The 19,446-nt window shown below is 40.6% G+C and overlaps 2 protein-coding genes across 2 annotated transcripts in view; one reads left to right on the top strand and one right to left on the bottom strand.

Moving 5' to 3' along the window:
• The window catches only part of LOC114647400 (uncharacterized), a 723,921-nt gene that overhangs the window by 544,072 nt on the left and 160,403 nt on the right, over positions 1-19,446 (bottom strand). The gene's annotated exons all lie outside the window — the stretch shown is intronic.
• The window catches only part of pik3c2a (phosphatidylinositol-4-phosphate 3-kinase, catalytic subunit type 2 alpha), a 263,160-nt gene that overhangs the window by 169,946 nt on the left and 73,768 nt on the right, over positions 1-19,446 (top strand). Inside the window, exons 7-12 of the mRNA XM_028796109.2 lie at positions 620-699; positions 777-840; positions 4,756-4,902; positions 11,730-11,775; positions 11,867-12,089; positions 15,998-16,120. Coding sequence (XP_028651942.1) covers positions 620-699; positions 777-840; positions 4,756-4,902; positions 11,730-11,775; positions 11,867-12,089; positions 15,998-16,120 — 683 coding nt within the window. The remainder of the gene's footprint in view (positions 1-619; positions 700-776; positions 841-4,755; positions 4,903-11,729; positions 11,776-11,866; positions 12,090-15,997; positions 16,121-19,446) is intronic.

Raw genomic sequence — 19,446 nt, 5'->3', positions numbered from 1 at the left:
AACTTTGTTTATCCCCAAGAGAAATTTGGCTTCTTACATAAACGCATTAAATAAATGAATGCACAGTCATGTGCTGACGTATGGCTCCATTTGGGACCAGCCATTTGCTGGTATGTCGGTGGCTCTTCCTGCATGTTTCCCCTTCACTTAACCAGCATTCATGGACACCTCATTCTGATGGTCACAGGTTGGCCTGTCCCTTAGTTTGAGTTGAGGTGGCTGGTCTGCTCTTTGTGGTCTCATGTCTGTGATTAGATGATCTTTTTGGATAAAGGCATCTGTTGATTTCTTAAGAAAATTCTCAGACCAAGAATTATTCCTGTACTGGCTGTTGTATGAGGAGCCATTGTTGTTTGCATAGCTCTGACCTTTAGAATCAATATAAATGATCTGTTTTTACAGCAGAGATCAGTCTCTGTAAATGGCAGCAATTGGCTGCATTTGACATTTCATTGATTGAATGGTGAAAATTTATAAGAGGGTTCATATCTGTGAGCTAAAGGGAACCTTACGCTTGAAATTGATTTGGTGGTCCATTTACCCTGCTGATACAAGAGCACTGAAATATGAGAATGTACTGCGTCCAGTTTTATTTAACTGTTTTCTCTTCAATCTTCAGGCTGATGATGATTCCTCTGCCGTGGATTTGCAGAAGTGTCTGCTCACCATAGAGAAACCACTCAAGGAAGCAGCTTCAAGGTAAGCAAAGAAGATTATGCTTGGTGTCACTGATTTTGCAAATAACATTAACTTTCCTCCTGATTCTTCACTTGTAGACAGACTCTTGCTACCTGCATTGAAGAGTACCACAAACAAGTCCAGCTGTGCCTTCAGAATGAGGTAAGCATAAACTACTTCAGACTTTTAAAATGGATACCGACACAATTTATCTGCAACTGTGCTCTTCTGCACATACAGTGGATTCTCAAAGTTCTTAGACCCATTGACCTTCTGCACACTTTATTGTGTTGTGGATTAATTTGCTGTTTTTGCCCATCAGTCTACACTCGATAACCCCTCATGACAAAGTGAAAACATGTGACCTGAAAGGTTTGCAGATTTATTACAAATTAAAATGTGAAATCTCTTATTCCTAAAAAGTATTGTGATCCTTTGCTGTGGTACTCCAGATTGTAGCCAGGTCCATCCTGTCTGCTTTAATCCTCCTTAAGATGTGTCCAGAACTTGATTGCAGTCTACCTATGGCACATTGAATCAACCGGGCATCGTTTAGAATGGCACACATGTACCTGTATATAGAAGATCCTACTGCATGTCAAGACAAAAACTACATGTACTCCAGATGAGGCCTCACCTTTGCAAATAGATAAATAGATGTGAAAGGCACTATATAATAGATAGATACAGTATGAATGCTATGTCACTTCACCTCCCTACATTCTAACTGGGTTAAAACAAAGGACATATAACCAGCTGTGTCTCAGATGCAAGTTTCCTTGGATAAACGTGTCAACCAAATAATGATAGGTAGATTGACAGGAAAGACTGTATATACTAGAGCGATAGGTTGGTTAGAAAGGTACATAATAACAGATGGATAGTGTAGTTGGCAGGATTAGAGAGAGAGTGATCCCTCCTCGATCACGGGGGTTGCGTTCCACAACCCCCCGCGAAAGGTGAAAATCTGCGAAGTAAAAACCATACAGTGCATCTGGAAAGTATTCACAGCGCATCACTTTTTCCACATTTTGTTCTGTTACAGCCTTATTCCAAAATGGATTAAATTCGTTTTTTTCCTCAGAATTCTACACACAACACCCCATAATGACAACGTGAAAAAAGTTTACTTGAGGTTTTTGCAAATTTATTAAAAATAAAAAAAATTGAGAAAGCACATGTACATAAGTATGCACAGCCTTTGCCGTGAAGCTCGAAATTGAGCTCAGGTCCATCCTGTTTCCCCTGATCATCCTTGAGATGTTTCTGCAGCTTAATTGGAGTCCACCTGTGGTAAATTCAGTTGATTGGACATGATTTGGAAAGGCACACACGTGTCTATAGAAGGTCCCACAGTGGACAGTTCATGTCAGAGCACAAACCAAGCATGAACTCAAAGGAATTGTCTGTAGACCTCCGAGACAGGATTGTCTTGAGGCACATATCTGGGGAAGGTTACAGAAAAATTTCTGCTGCTTTAAAGGTCCCAATGAGCACAGTGGCCTCCATCATCTGTAAGTGAAAGAAGTTCGAAACCACCAGGACTCTTCCTAGAGCTGACCAGCCATCTAAACTGAGCGATCGGGGGAGAAAGGCCTTAGTCAGGGAGGTGACCAAGAACTAGATGGTCACTCTGTCAGAGTTCCAGAGGTCCTCTGTGGAGAGAGGAGAACCTTCCAGAAGGGCAACCATCTCTGCAGCAATCCACCAATCGGGCCTGTATGGTAGAGTGGCCAGACGGAAGCCACTCCTTAGTAAAAGGCACATGGCAGCCCACCTGGAGTTTGCCAAAAGGCACCTGAAGGACTCTCAGACCATGAGAAACAAAATTCTCTGGTCTGATGAGACAAAGATTGAACTCTTTGGTCTGAATGCCAGGCGTCACGTTTGGAGGAAACCAGGCATCACTCATCACCAGGCCAATACCATCTCTACAGTGAAGCATGGTGGTGGCAGCATCATGCTGTGGGGACTGGGAGACTAGTCAGGATAAAGGGAAAGATGACTGCAGCAATGTACAGAGACATCCTGGATGAAAACCTGCTCCAGAGCGCTCTTGACCTCAGACTGGGGCGACGTTTCATCTTTCAGCAGGACAACGACCCTAAGCACACAGCCAGGATATCAAAGGAGTGGCTTCAGGACAACTCTGTGAATGTCCTTGAGTGGCCCAGCCAGAGTCCAGACTTGAATCCGATTGAACATCTCTGGAGAGATCTTAAAATGGCTGTGCACCGACGCTTTCCATCCAACCTGATGGAGCTTGAGAGGTGCTGCAAAGAGGAATGGGCCAAACTGGCCAAGGATAGGTGTGCCAAGCTTGTGGCATCATATTCAAAAAGACTTGAGGCTGGAATTGCTGCCAAAGGGGCATCGACAAAGTATTGAGCAAAGGCTGTGAATACTTATGGACATGGAATTTCTCAGTTTTTTTATTTTTAATAAATTTGCAAAAACCTCAAGTAAACTTTTTTCATGTTGTCATTATGGGGTGTTGTGTGTAGAATTCTGAGGAAAAAAATGAATTTAATCCATTTTGGGATAAGGCTGTAATATAACAAAATGTGGAAAAAGTGATGCGCTGGGAAAACTTTCCGGATGCACTGTATGTTTATATGGTTATTTTTATATTGTCATGCTTGGGTTACAGATTTGCACAGAAACACAGGAGGTTGTAGAGACAGGAACTTTTTTCAAACACTGCAAACAAACATTTGTCACTTTTTCAAAAGTTTAAACGTGCTCCGTGACAAGACAAGAGGTGACAGTTCCATCTCACAATTAAAAGAATGCAAACACATCTTCCTCTTCAAAGGAGTGCGCGTTGGGGGGGGGGGGGGGGGGGGCACAAACATTATTCAAAGTTATTGTCTGTCTGTATACCTGCATTGTTATCACTCTTTAATTTAATATTGTTTTTTTTTATGAGTATGCTGCTGCTGGAGTATGTGAATTTCCCCTTGGGATTATCTATCTATCCATCCATCTATCTATCCATCTATCTATCCATCCATCTATCCATCCTCTCAACCATTTCCGGTTCATGGCCCATGACTTCGGTCCTCTCATTCTGTTAACACTGTCAGGTCTTCCACCGGCAGAATTACTGTTGAAAGAAGGATGTATTGTAATTTATGTCTGAGTGATGGGCTATACAATAGGACAAGATCAGTCAAACAATTCTGACATGTAAAATTTTAACAGGCAACAACAAAGATAATGTAGTACATCTTCAGGGGATAACATTAGACACCAAAGGAGATCTTGAAATGCCATTCGTATTAAAATGTTTACAGTTTCCTGTTAGAATTGCTTTTGCTATGACAATTAACAAGTAACAGGGACAAACATTCGAAAAAGTCGGTTATTTATTAGAGAGAAAGAAACGATATTCACTCACGGGCAGTTATACGTTGCGTTGCCACGATACATGTCCAAACACGGAATCAAAATTCAATGGGATATTGACGAAAAGTTAATTAAAACAATTTTTTACTGAAGTTTTACAGCAAAAGTATAAATTTAAAAAGTATTAGCGTGTTAATTTCAAAGCCAAACAGAACGAAAATGTGTTAACGTAACGAATACCTTTAACACAACATGAAACATAATTTTCTTTCAATTTATTATGTTTTACTATTTTTTACTATGGTTAGTTACTCGCTGTAATGTAAAATAGTTAGTTCTATTATGCATATGTAACAATTCCCATGAAAATAACAATCTGTTTAAATTCCCCATACAAAAGCGGCAGATCCGCGAAGTGGCTAGTGCATAGTGCCCGGCCAGGGGTTGGCGAGCGAAGCGAGCAGGGGGCAGAGCCACCTAGTATTTATAACTTTCACTTTATTGATACGCAGACATATTCTAAACCTAATGTTTTCAACCTATTTGGGTATTTCAAAGTTTCCATGTGTATACTACATGATGTGTCTGACATTGCAGAGTTTGATTTTGTTTTAATTATACTGTGTTTGTAAACATGTGGGTTGCTCTGAACTGGTACCTGCATATTTCTAAGAACACATTTAGCTGAACTTTGATCAGTAACACTTTTTGTTTTGTTTTTTTTTGTAGAATAGCCAATTTAAAACAGTGGACAATGTAGTCCAGGCGGTCAGAAATATTTGTTCTGCATTAGACGGAGTTGAGACAAAGGCTGTCACAAATGCCGTGAAGCAGCTGAAAAGATCTGTGAACCTTCCAAGAAGCAAGACCTTAGAGGTAAGGAGTGCTTTTATATTCTTTTTTTGTTATCAAACTTTTATTAAGTAGATGGAAAATACAAGTTACGGTATATATCAAACAACCATGAAAACGGCAATACAATATAAGACACCCATCCCACTGCGCCCACCTCACCCCACAACCACAAACAGCACAAGTTCATCATGGAGGAATGAAGGCACAGCTGCACACAGAAAAAAGAAAGCGGTCATCAAGTAAAGCTGCCATCCAGGTACTGTAAGTCTGAGTAAGTTGTATACATGATTGCCACTTACAAATATTTGAGCCGGTTGCACCATTCACCATAGCAGCGGATAACTTGAGAATTGAGTCGGGAGATTTCAAACTTAACGCTATGGCGAATTTTGCAGCGATTCTGTCCTAACAGTTCAACCTCTGCCAGAAAGAGAGAGAGCAGAAAGATCTCAATGAAGGAAAACCTGAGGAGTAAAACGGGATATGATAGGAGAGGGCAGAAGAAAGAAAGTGCCACATAGCTTGCCCAAAGGCCAAAAATGCTGGACATTACCAGTACATCCGTAAAAAAAAAAAAATAAATAAAGTAATTGGGGGTTTAGAAGAGGAAAGAGAGCAAAGAAGATCATTAGAGGTGAACATGTTACAAGGAGTGATCTACAGGTGGTGCACCAGTTTGACTTGTGTGTGCTGGTGATTGGGATTCCTAGATCGACCCAATCGAGAGGAGCGGAGTGTTTTTACATTATTTTTGTTAGTATGTCTCTCTCTTTTAGCTAATAACTTTAAATACTTGTACAAGGCAGTTTTAGAGACAACTTGTTTTTCATGTTTACATTCCATTGGTCCATTTTGAAACCAGTTAAATGCAATTTGCAAGTCCAGTTGTAGTGAGGCTGCTGTAAAAAAGTGCAGTGTGGCTTTTTTTAGTTTTCTTATTCAGTCGAGTTGTTTTTGTGTAGTCCTTGGAGTATTTGTAACAAGTGCACAGGTAGGCAGAATTACAAATTTTACGAATCACTAATAGCATAATGAGCACACATAAAGACCCTGATTAATTTAAACACACAGGAATTTAAAGCAGTAACATAAATGGACCGTAACAATATCGGTCTATTAACAGTATCATTGAGCCAGGGCAGGAGAGGAAAAAGAAAAACTCGGCCAGCAGCATCCCTAGAGAAAATAAACCTCTGGTGGTTTTTGATATAAACACAAAAAAAGCCGTTGTAGCTTTTTCTGGTGTAAAGAACAAAAAAAGTTTTATTTTGACAGTGCTTGTATGCTTCCAAGAATGGGGGAGCAAGTAAACGGATCTAAAGACAAAACCAAAGCACTGAAGAAGCCAAATTAAAGTAAAAGTAACCCAAAATAAACATAATGTCTACCAATGCAGACCCACTTGCCTCCCTTCCTCATTCATTGGTCAGGAGTCCTTTCATCAATTCATAAGCTGGGAATTATGTGAATGAACGTCCTGTTTATGATGTATGACGGTTTTTCCCCGAAGTATCTATTTTAACAGTATTGTAGCAAATAATGCATGTGTTTTACACATTTACAGCATAGGACAGGATAGCTGATGTTCAGATTATGCAACACGAGTAATGTGTAATGTATTTTTCCATAAACATTTTTCACATCATTTGCTGTTGTACAGCATTGTCCTCCCTTAGCTTGCATTATATCATAAACTTTTTTTTAATTTTCCTTCTTCATGAAAATATGGCATTAAAAATTCAGTCAACACTACAAAACACTTGGGATAAGTAACATATTTTAAAAAAATAAATAATTTTTGGATGGACTATTCCTTTAAGGGGGCTTCACAAACCAACCAGATCAAGCTAATCAAAGCAGAGATTGAAAGCTTCGATTTGAAGGCATTGACGCACACTCTTGCCTACTCTTCTTCTCTTGTTGGTTCCCATTTTCCAGTAAAAAAAATCCACGGCTTACTGTAAACATCTCACATAAACAGGAAATAAAAGGAGCAGTTAATCTTGGTGAGAACTGCAGTAGAATGTCTGTGATGTGTCTGTCTGTTCCTGCCTTGTGTCCTATGCTAGCTGGGGAAGGCTCCAGCATAACCCAATCCCCCCAAAAACAACAACCCTGATTAGAAAATGTCATGAGTTAATCTTGGTGCCAGAATTTGTGAAACAGAATAGAGCCATATGGGTGGAGGTAGTGAGTCATAGCGGGAAAAGGAGCTGGTCACACAAGCAAGGAGGAGGCCAAGCGTAAAGCAGCCAGCCAGGCTGTCTGAACTGAACAAAAGAGATGGCTTATACCACACACTCCTCTGGCTTACCAATTTAATGAAACCACAAGTGGGAGACGTGTCCTCAGTCCCTAAGAAAATAAGAGAAGGCAGCAGCACCACACAGCATGAGACTGTGAGTGAATGAATGAATGAATGATTGGTGATGTGATTGGGTAAGTGGATGAGAGCATGTTAACCTGAAGTTGGGACCTCAGAACTTCAAAATGAAGGAATCCCTCTGGTGAAAGCAAGATAAAGCCTTAAAGGTCTTTATTACAGTGGAACCTCTGTTCACGAGATTAATCCGTTCCAGAAAGTGACTCGTGAACAGAAATGCTCGTATTCCAAATCGAATTTTCCCATAAGAAATAATGCAAGTTTAATGAATCCGTTCCACAACACAGAACTGTTACAGATACACATACATTGTATATAATGCCAGGGTACCCCTTACTCTCGATGAACTTGATGTTTCTTTCGGGCTGCTGCTTTATCTGAGCTCACGGCTTCGCCATGCCTTATGACACACTGAATTCTTCTTTTTTAAACTTCTCAAACCATCCCCTGCTCACTTTAAATGATTCCACTTCTGAATCATTCATTCCAGGGGGTACAGCATGCAACTCCCTTGCTTTTTCACATTTGATCGCCTCGCTGTTTCTGGTTTATCCACACTAGCACCATCGATTGCTTTAGGTCTTTGTTTCATTAACACTTTACCTCTTTTTGCCACATCAGCACTCTTGAATCTATCTTTCTCTTTAAGAATGGTACATATTGTCGACATTGCTTTGCCATATTGGCGTACCAGTTCAGCCACATGAACACTGTCTTCGTGTTTTTTGATGATCTCTTTTTTCAGTTTTATGGTTATTTTCACTAATTTCTTCATGGGTGTATCCTATAATGCTTTCTTTGGCCCCATGCTGGTTATATACATTCGTACCTCAACAGTAAAATATCTGTTCGCAATAAAATAACTTGCGTATTAATTCGGCGAAGGACGGGCTCACACTAACTCAAGATTCCTTTGCCTAACCGATGCCGCACAAACCATACATGTTTGATCATGTTTGAAAACGCTCCGGTTCTGAGTAACTAATCGTGTACAGAGACAAATTTCATGACGGGAAAATGCTTGTGTATCAGATCACTCGTCTCACTGTATTTCTAACTGTGACTTCCAATCCTCATCCTGGCCAGTGTTGGATTGGTAGTAAAAATTTGACTCCTGTATCAATCAGACCTCAGTGCCAAAATGGTCCTGAAGTAAATAAAGAATAACTCCCAAACCTTCCGTCTCGCTCCAGCCTCCCTGATGCACCAAGCAATGCTTCTGTTTTGAAACCACAAAGTTATGATCACATTGAAGCTATAAGGGAGGAGTTCCCCCCAATGAAGCCTCAGTCGCGTCAAAACGCATAGCGAGTGTCGAATTAAGGTGCAGTTTTGAAAGGTTAGGGGTCGGCTTGAGAAGAAAACTCAAGTTTGCTTCTGGTATCAAAAATCTTGAAATGCTGGTACCATACCATTTCAAAAGTACTGGTCTACTGCAGTCATTTTTTCCTCTAATGGATCTCCTTGTTTAATTAACCCGTTTCCTCTGTAATGCTTCTTTTAGAAAAGAACAGTAGTTTCATGTTTACATTTGTTAGAAATTTACACACAAACTTTCACCAGGGCTTTAAAGGGTCACATACAGTTTGCAAAGTGTCACCACGATCAATTGAAACAATCGATGTGGCTCTGCTATGGTTGTCTGCGGCAATTCTTCAAGGGGGAACAAACCCCCGGCCCCGATCTGTTGGTCATCCTACACTCAGTCCCAAAGACGTTAAGAAGGGCGAGATTGGGTCATGAGAAAAAAACAGTTTAAGAAACACTGCAATAGAATTAAGCAAACCCAGTTTTGCAATTTTATATCTATTGTTTATGTATGGAAGTTTAAGAATATTATTAAGAAATTAGTACATTAATGATTTCTGTGTACCTCATGACAGCATACATTTACAGTCATATGAAAAAGTTAGGGACCCGCTCTCATCCTGTATAATAATTGACTCTCCTTTCAACAAAAAAGGTAACAGTGGTATGTCTTTCATTTCCTAGGAGTACTGCGGTGTTTTCCCAACAAAGATTTTCAGTGCCGCAGTATTTAGTTGTATGAAATTAAATCAAATGTGAAAAACTGGCTGTGCAAAAAATGTGGGTCCCCTTGTCATTGTGCTGATTTGAATGCATGTCACTGCTCAATGCTGATTACTTGCAACACCAAATTGGTGGTATGAGCTCGTTAAGCCTTGAACTTCATAGACAGGTGTGTCCAATCATGAGATATAAAGGGATTTAAGGTGGTCAATTACAAGTTGTGCTTCCTTCCCTTTGACTCTCCTCTGAAGAGTGACAGCATGGGATCCTCAAAGCAACTCTCCAGAGATCTGAAAACAAAGATTGTTCAGTCTCGTGGTTTAGGGGAAGGCTACAAAAAGTCATCTCAGAGGTTTAAACTGTCAGTTTCTGTAACTGTAAGGAATGGAATCAGGAAATGGAAGGCCACAGGCACAGTTGCTGTTAAACCAGCAGGACTGGCAGGCCAAGAAAAATACAGGAGCGGCATATGAGCAGGATTGTGAGAATGGTGACAGATAACACACAGATCACCTCCAAAGACCTGCAAGAAAATCTGGCTGCAGATGGTGTATCTGTACATCGTTCTACAATTCAAACATCTGTATGGCAGGGTGATGAGAAAGAAGCCCTTTCTGCACTCACGCCACAAACAGAGTCCTTGTTGTATGCCAATGCTCATTCAGACAAGCCAGATTCATTTTGGAACAAAGTGCTTTGGACTGATGAGACAAAAATGGAGTTATTTGGTCAGAACAAAAAGCACTTTGCATGGCGGAAGAAGAACACCACATTCCAAAAAAAACACCTGCTACTTACTGTCACATTTGGTGGAGGTTCCGTCATGCTGTGTGGCTAGTTAAGGGACTGGGGCCCTTGTTAAAGTCGAGGTTCAGGTGAATTCAACCCAACATCAACAAATTCTTCAGGATAATGTTCAAGCATCAGTCACAAAGTTGAAGTTATGGAAGGGTTGGATATTCCAACAAGACAATGACCCAAAACACAGTTGGAAATCTACAAAGGCATTCATGCGGAGGGAGAAGTACTATGTTCTGGAATGGCCGTCACAGTCCCCTGACTTGAATGTCATCGAAAATCTATGGGATGATTTGAAGCAGGCTGTCCATCAAATTGAACTGAACTGGAGAGATTTTGTATAGAAGAATGGTGAACAAGACCTCCATCCAGAATCGGACACTCATCAAAGGCTATAGGAGGACAGCGTCTAGAGGACAAAAGGAGGCTCAACTAAGTATTGATGTCATATCTCTATTGGGGTGCCCAACTTTATGCACCTGTCTAATTTTGTTATGATTCATATTGCATATTTTCTGTTAATTCAATAAACTTAATGTCACTGCTGAAATCCTACTGTTTCCATAAGGCATGTCAGATATTAAAAGGAAGTTCAGCCAATGAGAAACAAAAATCCAAAGAATTAAGAGGGGCTCCCAAACTTTTTCATATGACTGTAGCTATCATCAAGGATTTTAAACATAGAGTGGATATAAAAAGTCTACACACTCCTGCCAAAATGAAACCGAGGTAAATGCTGTCAGAACTGATTCCATCTTTATTGTAAAATTGCCCAAAAAAGACAGAGTGCTGTACTAAAATCAAAAGGAGTTTTCGTTTAGCAGGTGTGCACACTAATATAATCAGGTTTTTGTTGGATTTGCTTTTCATTTTTTCCCTAAACAGTTTCTGAGTTGTTTTCACCTTCTTTGTATTGATTACAATCGAAGAAAATATAAGAAGCAACTTTAATAAACAATTATTGATGAAATTTGAGATATGAAAAAATTCAATTAAAAAAGATTAATCTTCATAATAAAAAGTATTAAATGGCCCTTGTGGAAAAGTTGCAATCAAATATGTGATGTAACGCATATAACTAGAAATATAAAGACCTAATATATTTTTAAATATTTAAAAAAATATGTGAATATTTATTTAGTAATTTAAAAAAAAAAAGTATTTTAAAGAAATTCAACTTAAAAAGGTAAAGAGATAACAAATAGCGTATTGATTAATATTACCATTGCTGAGTTATTGTGAGAGATGTGTCTAATGATTGCTTTATGTGAGATAGAAAATCAGATGCTAATAAATAAAGATGTGTTTTAATAAAAGGTTTTATTTACCTCACATTGATGAGCAGATTTCTACTATCTATTTAAAATTAGTGATAACTGAGACTGTAGTTTGTTGTGAAGTAATCCAAGAAGGGGTGAGTTTTTAGTATGAAATTCATATTCTTTTTTGTTATACATTTTATTTTGTAAACTTAGTATGACAGTTTTTTAATGAAATGATTGCAAAGTGGCGGGTATCAGCTAGAGTTCTTATAAAACCCTAACGATTCTTTTCTTTTTAATGGGTATCAAAACAGTTTGGATTTGATAGGCTGAAACACTTAAACACACAGACTGTGTCATTTTCTGTTCTGTAGGCTGGTTTGAAGTCTGCAGATGGCTTTACTAAAAGCGCTCCAACTGGTAAGTTTACATTATCCCTTCTCGTAAGAGATGGCACCACCGCCGTTGCTTTCATTAAAGACTAACATGGTGTGTCGTTTTCCATCCGTAGCGTCGTCAGGTCCTAGCAGCCCAGTTGAAGAAAGCATGAATGCCCTGACCACAGCAGTCTGCGACCTCCTGCAGCTGTACTTGAAATCATTTAGTAGCAGCCCCGCATCTACGGAGTCCAGCGCTGCCGAGACGAGAGCCATAAAAGAGGCCTACAAAACTACAGAACACCTGCAGTTTACTCTGTTTGCTGCTCACGGGATTTCGGCTAATTGGGTGAGCAGGTGAGTCTGAAGGTCCCCTCCACCAATGAGAACAAGACTGGACTTTGTAATGAGACAATGTGTTCTCTTTTTGTTGTGATGTGCCTATTTGATTCTTTTTTCATTGTTCATTTATAATTCCACCTGTGAACTTGCTATGAACATTGTGGCTTTTTGTCATGTGACCTCATAACTCCAGCAAGCAACAACCTTTGAGAGTGTCGCCTAATAAATTAATCTCCCATCCATGGGCTTCTGAACACCTTTGGACATTTGTGGTGAAGAAGAAAACATGACACACCAGAAAAGCTATTTTAGCTTACTAAAGGAAAACTCCACCTAAAATGATACGTTTTTAATGTGTTTCTCAAACACTGTGTAGTTTCTACCGACAGCCCAGAACAATTTTAACCTCATGTGTTCAAGCAGAACAGAGTTAACAAAGTCTCCAATACAACAGGCATCTTTGGAGACAAACACTGAACAAAAGCAAACAGTATCATAACGTACATTAAAATAATGTCAAATTACTCGTATTGCGTAATCTAAATGTCATATCATCTAGTCATAGGCCCACAACACACAAGTTTGTATTTTTACTAAAATATTTTTAAACTAGCCGTGCTACCCAACTAAGACAAGTTGTAAGTAATCAGCATAGATCGCAGTGTTAACATTTACAGTGCGCCATCTATCTGAATGTATTTTGTAATGCATGTAGTAATCATTCCAACAGATGGTACATCACAAACATGTGGAGTATTGAAGTGCATTGTAACAAATGCTTCCAATGTGCCACCTATTGGAATGACAAATGCAATACGTTTTACTTCTAAAAATGTTTGATGTGCCATCTTTTGGATTGACAGAGGCATGGCAACCAGACAGACACTTACCTTTTTATTAAAGTGGATAAGAAAACTTCCAGAAAATGCTCCTCTGCATGAAAATCGAATCTGCTCAAGTACAAGCCGTGTTGTCTGTAGTTTTGCTTTTTTCAGTTGGACAATACACCATGATGTTAAGAACGGTGTTACATAGGTGTCGGTGTTAGGGCCACTGCTATTTTTAATATATAACATATACACACAAATATATATACACGTGTGTGTGTGTGTGTATATATAAATTCTTTTCGCGTTTGAAACAGAAATGACGTATGACCACGCGACATGGAAATTACATAAAAGTGGTAAACACAAACACGCCGATCTATCCCATACAAGTGCACCCCGCGTCGCCCTCTCCCAGCCTTCCTCTCTGGACTCCAGCGTTGACCCGTCCGCCGCCAGGCGCATTCTCACAGAGAAAACTGCCACATTGTAACTTTTTTTTAACTCGCAGTACTTGATAGTAGAAGAGATGAACAAAACAGCTTTGCGTCTTTCTACTTTTTAACTGCGCCGAGCTGTAAACAATGTGAAGATGAGACCGCCTTCAGCGGCGAGGGGTCGTAAGAACAAAGTGGACGCTGGGAGGCGCGGAATGTCTGGCTTTTCCTCCGGGTCAACAGCTTTGCAGTTTCGGGTAGCGTCCTCTCTTCTCGCACTGTTTGTCACACTTCAAGTGCCCCGTCGGCTCCTGGGATAGTGGAAATCTTTGCGAATAAGTGTAATCGGTGCCATCGAAGCAGGACTCTCTTGGTAAATTGCGGTGCACGGCTACTTACTGTCCCTTAAGATGAATTCGGGTTACTAAAACCCCGCAACATTCAAGATTGCTTTTGTGATGAATTCTTTTAAGAAGATGGAGGGTTTACATCTAAAAAGATGTACCGACCACTTCATGTTAAGTATTGGACTTGAGAATTGTTTGGACCTTCTGCCCGTTAAGCACGGAAAGGCAGCGTCCACATTTCTCAGAATAATTTTCCTCTTAAATCACAGGCACATAGTGCAAGGTTGTCAAGCAGGTACTTTGCCCGAAACCACTACAGTAGTACTCAATGTATCTTCTTACATGTTAATGTTTGACTGTTTAATAATTTATACACTTCTTATATCTTCAAATTCTTTTACCAAAATGTTTCACTACTTAATAATTAATATTTATATAATTTCTATGTTATTGTGAATGCTCTTTATTTGTTCAAAAATAACATTGGTAATTAACAAACTTATTTTATAAATACTACATTTTAGTTTTTTTCCCTTACACTCAGTGAGCGAAGCCACTGGGTAATCAGCTAGTATATATATATATATATATATATATATATAATAATATAATATAATATATGTGTGTGTGTGTGTGGAACCTCGGGTCACGACTGGAATTCGTTCCAAAAAATTGCACGGCCTTCAGACGAGATCGCCACATGCGCTTAAGCGGAGCGTGCGCTTAATATGAGTGCAGCATGTCAGTCCTGAAAGTTGACCGATCGGTTACCCCACCTATTAGCCTAGTCAAACACAATCAAATATACATTAAAATAGACTACGGTGAAGAATCTATTAGATACATGTATAATACATACATACACATAACTGCTCAGATGTACATGTACTGTACTGGCAATTCATAAATCATGTAGTTCCAAGTGTCAATCAATTGGGTCTACATTTTATGAAAGTAATCAGTCACTGTTTTCTGCACGCTGTTTGCATGATTCAGGCTGTATATCTGATTACTGAGGCTGTAAAACTGTCCATAGTCCTGACAGCCGTTTATCTCCAGATAGCAACGCATCATGCTTAGGGACTTCAGCGCCGTCTGTGAAGGGGACAAACTCTACAAGTGGCTCATTAATCGTGCTGGCAGCAGCAGTATCATGTCTCTGTCAGAGTCTCGGTTGTCGGCCGATCTCAAGAGCCGGGCTGCTTACATCGTCACATGCTGATTATATCATTTGAGCGTGTCAATCAATATCGTTGTTTGACTAGTGGATGTGAAGAGAGAATAGCAATGGGATCAATAATAATGTATGTGTGCTTAAGCAAAGTTATTGCCCATTTACTTGACTTTATACAAGTAGGATAGATAGATACTTTATTAATCTCAAGGGGAAATTCACATTCTCCAGCAGCAGCATACTGATACAAAAAACAATATTAAATTAAAGGTTGATAATAATGCAGGTAAAAACAGACAATAACTTTATAATGTTAACGTTTACCACCCCGGGTGGAATTGAAGAGTTGCATAATGTGGTGGAGGAGCGATCTCCTCAGTCTGTCAGTGGAGCAGGACGGTGACAGCAGTCTGTCGCTGAAGCTGCTCTTCTGTCTGGAGATGATCCTGTTCAGTGGATGCAGTGGATTCTCCATGATTGACAGGAGTCTGCTCAGCGCCTGTTGCTCTGCCACAGATGTCAAACTGTCCAGCTCTATGCCTACAATAGAGCCTGCCTTCCTCACCAGTTTGTCCAGGCGTGAGGCATCTTTCTTGTTAATGCTGCCTCCCCAGCACACCACCGCGTAGAAGAGGGCGCTTGCCACAACCGTCTGATAGAACATCTGCAGCATCTTATAAATAAATAGGGGCCTGCTAAGCGGAGCATGCGCTTAACCGACATGCACTTATGTGGAGTCGACTGTAGTAGTTTTCAAGCACCTCGTTTTCTGTCATTTTTATGTGCGATCATAAATCTCGAGGGGGATCCAATTCAGATCCCACAAGCCCCCTGCTCTTCAAACACACTTTAGTGTAAGCTTGCTGGGTAGTCCATAGAGGAGGCTCCTAATATCGATGTATAGATTGCGCCATACAAAGGAGGTACATGATTGTGTGGTGGAGCAGAGGTTTGTGTCCAGGGGGAGTTTTCCATTACTTGTTTTGGAACAGTTTTAGTTCCAGTATTGAGGTCCAAGAGCTGGTATCGATACCAAACGTCAAACTTTTACTACTGTTCCATGCACAGGACCTATTTTGGAGGAACTTATAAATAACTGTTATGCGTTCTTTTTTTTTTTTTTTTTTTTTTTTAATAGCTATGAAAAGTACTACATGCAGTGCTCGCTGACACATAACGGAAGGAACTTGTTTAAGCCGGTTCAGTCGAAGAAAGTCGGAACTTACAAGAGCTTCTTTTACCTCATTAAATGGGATGAACTGTAAGTATTAGTCTTACTTTTGTTAATCGAGCCCATGGTCACCACTAATGTCCCTTTAGCAGTGCTCACCTTTATATTTAAGTAGAACGGACAATCCGGAAGTTAAGTTGAAGGGCAATGGCTGCTGCTCAAGGTGTACTGTTGGAGAATCTGCGTAAATCTTACCTACATCTCAAATCTGAAATCCTGCTATGATGATTCAGACTGGCAGACCAGCAGGGTATCCATAGATCAGGTTGGCAAGGTGTCCTCCATAGCCAGCAGGACAGGAATACATTTTAGATTATTAAATCATTATAACATTTGGTGGTCTGCAGTAGAACTTGGATGTCAGCTTTGTGCTCTTCCTCTTCGTCTTTGATTGAATTCTTAAATGTTAGATCATTTCACAGGTCTTTGCATTCTGGACTCTGCTTGACATGAGCTGACCTGTGACTGAGGGAGGGTCAGGGTCAACTCATGACTGAACTCATCCATTCTGGTTCAACCGAGGACTTGAAATTTTATATAAAACCCAGAAGTATCAGAGTTGGAATTTTGGGACGTTGACTTTTATTCTTTTTGTTGAAATATAATTTTTTATTCTGTTTCATAGAAATTCTGTACAATTACATGTTTTTTTTTTGTTTTTCCTTACCACATATCCAAGATTGTTTCGTATTTAGATCACATAAACTTTATTGATCCCATGGGGAAATTGAGATGAATACAGCAGCAGAAACAAACAAACAAGGATAGAGACTCACAGGAGAAATACAATCAATCAATCAACAAAAATGAACTTAACAAGTACATCAGGAGGAAGCATTGGATTGCCTGATATCAGTGGGCAGGAAAGACCCCCAGAGGTGTTCTTACCAAACCATGATGTCATTGAGTTTTGCTACCAGCCTCTTTTCCACCACAGTTTCCAGTCTGTCCATTACTGGCCCTGTGATGGATGCAGGTTTTCCTGGTATTTTGTTCAGACATTTTTGTTTTTTTGAGATCAAGTTGCTTCACCAAGAGACCACAGCATAGAACGCCACTCTGGCTTCTGTGGACTGATAAACATCTCCAGCAGCTTGCTGCACACATCAAAAAGACCTGAGACTCCTTAGGAAGTCCAGTCTGTTCTGGCCCTTCTTGTCCAACGCCACTGTATTGTCAGACCAGCCCAGTTTGGTGGTACTTGTATCTCTGTACCACTTCCATATCCTCCCTCTGTATGGTGACTTATCTTTAGAGGCTCCTTGGCATGCCGGACATCCACCACCAGCTCTTTTCTCTTGCTGATATTGAGTTGCCGGTTGTTGTCCCTGCACCACAAGGACAAACTCTTCAACGACTTTCTTGTACTCCGACCTGTCTCCATTATTAATGCAGCCCATGATGGAGGAGTCTTCTGAAAACTTCTCTAGATGTTGTTATGCTGGACATCCGATGTGCAGTGGAGTGAACAGAAAAGGAGACCGGACAGTCCCCTGAGGTGCTCCAGTATTACACACCACCATTTCCGACACACAGCCCCTCAACCACAAAATGCTCACAAACTGCCAACTGTTGGTCTGGTAGTCCATGATCCAGGAGACTGGGGGGGGGGGGGGCATCAATGAGGCAGAAAACTGAATGCCATGCAAGGTTAAGGATATGTTTCACATGGTATAATGTATGAAGAACAGTTTATGTAAGGTACATGAAAATGAGAATATGAAGGAATGAAGAGTGAGGGCGAGACGGTGGAAGATACCTGTACCAAGGTGTGGATTTGATTATAGACTGTTTCTACCAGTATAGGATTACTTGAATATTTCGTAATCTTATATATAAAGCAGACTGTTACAGTCTTGCAGTCTTGTATGTATGTTATCATCCAATTCATGCTTAGTAACCACAAGGGGGCACCAGAGAGTCCCAGACACAATAACACAGTCCACAATCTACAGTGCATCCGGAAAGTATTCACAGCGCATCATCACTTTTTCCACATTTTGTTATGTTACAGCCGTATTCCAAAATGGATTAAATTCATTTTTTTCCTCAGAATTCTACACACAACACCCCATAATGACAACATGAAAAAAGATTACTTGAGGTTTTTGCAAATTTATTAAAAATAAAAAAACTGAGAAATCCCATGTTCAGAAGTATTCACAGCCTTTGCTCAATACTTTGTCGATGCACCTTTGGCAGCAATTCCAGCCTCAAGTCTTGTTGAATATGATGCCACAAGCTTGGCACACCTATCCTTGGCCAGTTTCGCCCATTCCTCTTTGCAGCACCTCTCAAGCTCCATCAGGTTGGATGGGAAGCGTCGATGCACAGCCATTTTAAGATCTCTCCAGAGATGTTCAATCGGATTCAAGTCTGGGCGCTGGCTGGGCCACTCAAGGACATTCACAGAGTTGTCCTGAAGCCACTCCTTTGATATCTTGGCTGTGTGCTTAGGGTCGTTGTCCTGCTGAAAGATGAACCGTCGCCCCAGTCTGAGGTCAAGAGTGCTCTGGAGCAGGTTTTCATCCAGGATGTCTCTGTACATTGCTGCAGTCATCTTTCCATTTATCCTGACTAGTCTCCCAGTTCCTGCCGCTGAAAAACATCCCCACAGCATGATGCTGCCACCACCATGCTTCACTGTAGGGATGATATTGGCCTGGTGATGAGCGGTGCCTGGTTTCCTCCAAACGTGACGCCTGGCATTCACACCAAAGAGTTCAATCTTTGTCTCATCAGACCAAAGAATTTTCTTTCTCATGGTCCGAGAGTCCTTCAGGTGCCTTTTGGCAAACTCCAGGTGGGCTGCCATGTGCCTTTTACTAAGGAGTGGCTTCTGTCTGGCCACTCTACCATATAGGCCTGATTGGTGGATTGCTGCAGAGATGGTTGTCCTTCTGGAAGGTTCTCCTCTCTCCACAGAGGACCTCTGGAGCTCTGACAGAGTGACCATTGGGTTCTTGGTCACCTCCCTGACTAAGACCCTTCTCCCTCGATCGCTCAGTTTAGATGGCCGGCCAGCTCTAGGAAGAGTCCTGGTGGTTTCGAACTTCTTCCACTTACGGATGATGGAGGCCACTGTGCTCATTGGGACCTTCAAAAGCAGCAGAAATTTTTCAGTAACCTTCCCCAGATTTGTGCCTTGAGACAATCCTGTCTCGGAGGTCTACAGACAATTCCTTTGACTTCATGCTTGGTTTGTGCTCTGACATGAACTGTCAACTGTGGGACCTTCTATAGACAGGTGTGTGCCTTTCCAAATCATGTCCAGTCATCTGAATTTACCACAGGTGGACTCCAGTGAAGCTGCAGAAACATCTCAAGGATGATCAGGGGGAAACAGGATGCACCTG

This window comes from Erpetoichthys calabaricus, chromosome 2, assembly GCF_900747795.2.
Source record: "Erpetoichthys calabaricus chromosome 2, fErpCal1.3, whole genome shotgun sequence".
Classification (NCBI taxonomy): domain Eukaryota; kingdom Metazoa; phylum Chordata; class Cladistia; order Polypteriformes; family Polypteridae; genus Erpetoichthys; species Erpetoichthys calabaricus.
Note: the sequence above shows the minus strand (reverse complement) of the source record. Positions and strands in the feature narration are given on the sequence as shown.